Source organism: Photinus pyralis, unplaced genomic scaffold (assembly GCF_008802855.1).
Source record: "Photinus pyralis isolate 1611_PpyrPB1 unplaced genomic scaffold, Ppyr1.3 Ppyr1.4_LG6, whole genome shotgun sequence".
Classification (NCBI taxonomy): domain Eukaryota; kingdom Metazoa; phylum Arthropoda; class Insecta; order Coleoptera; family Lampyridae; genus Photinus; species Photinus pyralis.
The window spans coordinates 23,911,738-23,918,536 of NW_022170663.1; the positions used below are offsets into that span (position 1 = coordinate 23,911,738).

General features: G+C 38.4%; 2 protein-coding genes across 2 annotated transcripts; one reads left to right on the forward strand and one right to left on the reverse strand.

Annotated features, from left to right (window-relative positions):
- The first annotated feature begins 2,484 nt into the window (after positions 1–2,484).
- LOC116174552 lies at positions 2,485–3,525 on the forward strand. The gene is made up of 2 exons (XM_031492489.1): positions 2,485–2,907; positions 2,969–3,525. The coding sequence occupies exons 1-2, from the start codon at positions 2,823–2,825 to the stop codon at positions 3,523–3,525; spliced, it is 642 nt and encodes a 213-aa protein (XP_031348349.1). The 5' UTR covers positions 2,485–2,822.
- A 206-nt stretch (positions 3,526–3,731) lies between these two features.
- Positions 3,732–4,931, reverse strand: LOC116174553. The gene has a single exon (XM_031492490.1). The coding sequence runs from the start codon at positions 4,929–4,931 to the stop codon at positions 3,732–3,734; it is 1,200 nt and encodes a 399-aa protein (XP_031348350.1).
- Between the last annotated feature and the right edge of the window lie 1,868 nt (positions 4,932–6,799).

A 6,799-nucleotide genomic window follows, 5' to 3' on the forward strand; every position in this document is an offset into this window, starting at 1 on the left:
GAGTGAAGGTAAAACCGAACCGAATTTTGAGTAATGGTTTATTTTGTTGTTTCATTTGAAAAGAGTATTTTTAGGTAGTAATCATCTTATTCTTTCTTGTACTAACTATTAATTTTTGAATTTCATGTCACAATTTGTTAGTATTTACATATTGCAAAAAAAAACTGATAATAATAATATAATAATATATATTTGTGTTTCTGCGTGGTTACACTTACACTCGTCAAAATTACATGTAAACAGATAAAACAATGAATATGGTTATTAAAAGTACAAACATATTGAGGCGTGGGGTACTTCATGCTTTTGTTTTGAGTACCGTTATCTGAAACATGTTTGTTTGTTGTACTGCACTGGTGATTCTGGCTTTACTTTTTTTTTGTTTTATTAAGTATTTATTAGGAATTTTATTATCAGTGTGGTGTTTGCTCTCTATTGTTAGATTTAACTATTCCGCGGAGGGAGTACCGCATGCAGTTTGATTATCGGCGGCAGATGTTACTCCTTCATCTCGTGCAGACTGCAGCTCTGATGGCTTAGCAATATACGAGAAGGGAGTCCTTTAATTTGATGTTTTCGTAGAGTAACTACCTTATACAGCGAGATTCTTCGGTGTGTCTGTTGCTTGCGCTCATCCCGTGCGGACGGCAGCTCTTGTATCTTAGCAACCTACGAGGGGGGGGGGGCAATTTAATGTATATGTGTGGGTTATACCAGGTTTTTATCCATAAAGATTTTCCTAGTATCACCTTATTGTGTGCGTAATATACGAGTATTTTGTTGATTCTTGTCTTTCCTTATGCACAAAAATTCTGCATTTTAATCAATTTCCTTCCAGATTATGTCTCACGCTCCAAAACATAAAAGAACCGATTACACAACGTGCTATCCAATCCGAGCCGACCGCCACCGAGATTCAAAGGTGCCCACTGTATGTAATTATAGGGTATGTCACGATTGCAGTGCCGGCTTGGAGGATTCCTAAGGTCATTACATTCCAGGTTACATTCACAATAAATGAATTGTAACGTCCATTTAATTGCGTGATTTATTTATTTACAATTAACTGACAACAAATTAATAATAGCATTGAAATGGATCAATTTATAACAGTCAATATTATTTAGAAAAGATACAACAATGGCTTATTAACGTAAATACGCTCTTCTTTCACAAAATATTGCCTGTCCTTTCAACAGCAAAAGCAAAAGTGATATTTTCTCAGTCCCAATGGTACCAACTACTCACACATTCAGTCAATCGCCTTAATCGTTGACGTAGAAGCCTATAATTGATTTAATATGGCGCAAAAATAATTTCTGTATTTTGTAAACAATCTAACGTATCTTCTAAACGTAATACTGTTGCTGAATTTTCCTGTAACACTCTCGGTAACACTAGAATTAAATTTTGTTAGTGATTATTATTGAACAATGTGCATTAAACGGGTCTATAGAAATGACGAGATCACTGCTTAATTTTGTCACCTATCTGACTACAAGCCCTTGTCAATTATCATATGAAGGAATAGTTACTTAAATTAGTGTTTGCTAGTGTAGGTATTTTATTTTAGTATACCGCTAAACCTTGCAATAAGTTTTTGTAAAGAAAATTACTTTAAATGCAATAAAAATTATTATTTTATTATTATTAAAATCCAATTAATTCAAACTTACGTGCTCCATTGGGTTTCGGATTGCGATCGATATAGATAGTAGATGAGCAATGTGACTTCTGGATCAGGAAGTGACGTCACAGCCAATCAGAGACGAGCTCGTGACGTCACAGCCAATCAGAGACGAGCTCGTGACGTCACAGCCAATCAGAGACGAGCACGCCCCCCTATGCCCCGTCACTAAATCCTCCATCTTGGATCGGCCGCCATTTTATTAGTATCTAATCCCGCCATTTTGTTGGGCGCCATTTTTGACCGTCTGTCTGTCTGCCTCTCTCGCTCCATCCGCCATCTTGGATGTTATTTTGGAATCGCGTCATCGGTCACGTGATTGCTATAGACAAAAATTTTTTTTTTTTCAATCTGCGTTGGGAATCGAACCCACGATACGTGAATTACGAATCTGCCGCCTTAACCATCTGAGCTAAGCGAGGCTTTGAGATATGAACGTTTAGCAGTTCAAGTATTGTTAGAATGGCCGTATAAGCTCACAAGCCACACAACGCTACGGAGAGCGTTGGGATGTTTGCGAGTTGTAGAAGGGTATAACGCGGGGGTGTGTCGCCGATAGGGGCTAGGGGCTAGGGGCTATTTGGCGGGGAAGCGCGTTAAAATGATAAAATAATACGTACGACGCTCGTGTGCGAAAAATAATTATTCATATTGCTAACTAGAAAGGAAATGAGCTTATCTTCTTTATGCTTTATTTTTAGACGCATTATTCTAATATTACATTCTAATATGACATTGGTTTTCGAATATGCTTTGACAAAATACAATCATTACAATAAATCATTAGCGGCGCGGGTGCGAAATTTAGTTGTTTGTTATTATAATTAGGATGGGAAGCTGCAATCTCGCAATAGTGTTTATTTATAGCAGCTATGATAAGACGCTTAAATCGTGTGCGAAAAATCTTATCTTCTTTATGCTTTATTTTTATTTTTAGACGCATTATTCTAATATTACATTCTTTGTATTTATGCTTCGGTCAATGTCCTTGAAATAAGGGAACGACCCCTAAGTATGATGAGCCCCCGAACCGCGTATTACGAATTTAGTGCTAAAGCGGTATACCTACAAATTAGCGTATAAAAGCAAACAACATTTACATTAAAATTCATTAGTTACGAGAATAGCAGACATTATGGATGATTTATGGAATGATGATCCAAATATTAACCTTACTTGGGTCGATAATCCCTCCCCGAAGATAGTCGAGGCACATACAGGTAATATGATCATGGTGAAAATAATTATGACCCTACTAATTAAGCCCGTTGTTTCTTGTAGGAGCAGAAGATTTAATATCAACATGGTCCATGTTTCTCGATTGCTCAACTTTGCTAGAAGTGGGAAATTCATTGAGGAATAGTTTCGAGCCAGTGGTGCAGATATTTTGCCCTCCACTCCGAGAAAGTTGTTTGCATTTTAATATTTCCGAATGGAGCGATATTTCCGCTATTAAAACCGAGCACAACATTCGACTCATGCTTAAAAGTACCGACCAGTTGGAACATGAAGTGTTCGTAGGGTACGGTATAAAAATTACGTTGGCTGACTGTGAAAATGGTAGTAGGGGTATAAGAATAAGTCAAGGATTCAATTCCATAGTGCTAACCGAAGAAGCCGTAAATCGTTTCCTCTCCGCTGTACATTTTGTACATCAAAAATTGGATTTTCTAAGCGATTATTCGACGTACTGGTACTATCAGGACTTTGCGGATGAAGTAGCGGATGATCTTTGCAAGGACGGTCTGTTCGATGAACAAAACATTTTGTCAAGAGGAAAATTTTTCTGTCAAAATCTTAAGTTACTAAAAAAGTTGGTTGCACACACTCATGTTTAAGAGATTTTTTCATTTTTAGCAGAAATTGTAAATATTCACCCTCAAAGATTTGTAAAAGATGTAACCGAGAAAATGCTGAAGGAGAAACAATAAAATAGTTTGGTGATAAGTTTGTTGTTTATATATACATAGGGAAAAGAAAAGCACCATTTTCAAAATGTATTATATATTTTCGCAATAGGTACATTAAAATCGCATAATGCAAATTAAATTTTACGTACTATATTAGTAAATGGCTCGTATTCAATTAAAACATCATGCAAAATTATACAGTAAGCGGAGGTGTCGGCTGCAAATGCTTCAGATGTTTCAACTTCCAGTTTCAAGTCGATAACCACATTATGAATACTTTCATTGTGACGAGTACAGTTGATTACGAATATTGGTTGTTTCTTAAACTCCTCGTAACTGAGAAGAGAACTACTTTCAGAATCGTAGTATTGCGTCCGAAAGTTTAGATATTCTTCGTAGGCATCTATATACTTGTTGTCCGCGAAGGAGAGATTCTGCTGCTCATACGGGTATCTTCTGTTGTTGATGTTCGCTTTTATATTTTCGACGCCTAAATGATCGAACTGCGATGCATTCTCTCCTTTTTGGTTTCGTTTCTTAGTCTGAAAGGCCACCAGAAGCCATTGAGGTCGTTGAAAACCGGTGCTACTTTTTACCGGCCATACCAAAGAGCGGGTTGATGGCAATGCTGGATACGCATATAAATCTCTAGCGTGAAATGCTACTTGGATCGGAACATTTTTATCAATTCTACTGTATATAGACAGCTTCATGGAATCGTTAGGAATTACGTATGGAACCTTCCAGGTTACTTTACTAAGGCTAATTTTCACCTCCGCTTCGCTTTTATAACAGTCTTCATCGGTTTTTGAGCGAATTAATGTTAGTTCTTGTCGTATGTTGACTAATGGTTTTTTATACCCTTCCGCGAATCCTAGCACATGTTTTAGCGGTATAGATGCACAGAAGGCTGTCTTGTTGGCGTTTAGGAGTTGCAGAGGTTTATTGCGGGGACTCCATCCTGCTTGTGATAAACAATTACTTTGGTCCGTTGTATAGGAACAAAATCCCTTGATTGCGCTGTTTATTCCGGGTAATCTCACGATTTCTATCACTTGATCTCCCAGCGTAAATCTAATTTCATCGAAGAGAAATAGTGGAGCATTGTTGGTCAACTCGAACTGCTTCGCTTCCGATGAAGTAAGCGTTCCCTCCAAGTAGATCACGCTATCGTAGGTGGCCGTGATAAGATCCTCCTTTTGAATTACAAGATTGATTTCGTCCGAGTTACCATAAGCATTCGTCGAGTAAGGATGGTAGGTTCGCCGATCGCATTCCACAATCATATCCTCATACTTTACGCTACTGAAGAGATTTTTCAGCGCTTCTTCCATATTTTCGGAGTACTTTGTAACCAAGATATTCCAGAAACTTTACGTCGTTTTCAGTTAATGCACCCGACGATGTTTGCTCGTCTGTACGCGAAGCCTGACTGAGTGAAGATCCGCTCTTGTAAAAGATTTTAAGGCCCATATTTTTTCAATTCCAATCTAATAGTCACTTTTTCTTCACCAAAGTCCACTAGTTTACCTTCTTGGTCAAGCAATCGCAAGGTAATGTTATCAATTTGATGGGTAAGTACGGGTAAATATATAATGCTGGTGGGTTCCTTGACCATACGATAGCCTGGTTCAACGTGCACGTCGAATTCAAAAATGGTGTGAGATTTTTCACTATTCCGATACGCTCCTCCGGTTAAATTGCACTCAACATGTATATTTGTGGCGTTGACTATTTGCACATCCAAGTCGGACTCGTGAACCATACCTCCTTTGTAAATAGATGGCGAGAATCCGAGCATGCGCCCAATAGAACCCGTCTTGGTAAAATCAACATTGTGTTTGGTTTCCATTTCGCACTTTAAGGTATTATTGTTGGGTCTTAAGATAAAATCCATCGAGTCGTTTGGTTGGTTAATATATTTCTGCAAATACCTATTGATCTCTTCAATTTCATATGCTCCACTTGGAATTGTAATCTCTTGTTCCTTTGCATCGTTCGATGTATAATAAAATTTATTATTACCTTCGAATATATTTCGTATAGAATTGCATCCGTAAAATCCCACCAATCCCAAGCCATATTGGAAACTCGAGTCAAGCTCTATTGGTGGGAAATACGTAGTACTGAGCACGTTTCCTACACCCGTTAGCGTGAACGTTCGAGACATGATTGATAGGTAGAAATGAAAACTAGCGTTTTAGATGTAAATTATTTATTATACAGAAAGTTTAAACACAAGTGTCCACATATAAACGTGTTATAGTTTTGCTCTCTATCATAATTATAAACAATCTTACAACCTTTTAAGTATTTAACTATTTCATTTGGAGGGCCTAAGTCTCCAAAACTATCATAGTAAACCGCTTTCCTGCCGCGTTTCTTGTAAGCAACCCAATGAGTACCTCTTCCCTGGCTATCATCCAGGTTCACAATAGCGCATTCGTTAAAATGGGGCTTTTGAGGTAATGTGTTGCGCATGAATACTCCTCTAAAGAACGGTACATTTTTAGCGTATTTATGCAGATCGAAATTGGTTAATGCTTTCCGCGGCAAGTTTAGTCGTTTTTTGGAAAAGGTTTCAAATATAAGGCGTAACCCTTCTTATATGGCTTAAGGTAGAGTGCTCCACCGCTTTTATTGCCCAACGCTACAGCCTCCATTGTGGCATTATGACGTTGACTCTCTTCCAATTGCTTCTTAGCTGCAGATGCTTCGTTAACCGCTTTAGCTATCCCACTTGCTCCACCGGCTAGTGCACCGGCAGCCGAAAGGCCCGCAAATAACGGTATAAGGAAAGGAAGAAAGCCGCCAATTTTAGGTATAGGAATAACTCTCGGCACTCGCACCTTCTTTTTACCGCCCGCTACTTTAACCGCTTTCTTTGCCGCGGCCAAACTCACATCGACAAGTTTCTTTATGCTTGCATCTTTCATCCGCCTTATTGAATTTCGAGCATGCAATAGAACTCCTCCTCTAAACGAGCAACTCTTATGCTTCATTTTTCTTTCTTTCTTCTTGCGTTGCGCAACTCCCATTCCTAGCTTCCTTTTAACTTTCATCGCGGCGGCTACGGCTAAAGCGGCAGTTTTTTCTCCAAAACTCGAATCTTTCGATTTTATGCGACTCCAAGCTTGGTTTTGAAGGTCCTTGTCAGCTTGATGGCGATGCTCTAAGTCTTTGAATTGACCGTACGCGATAT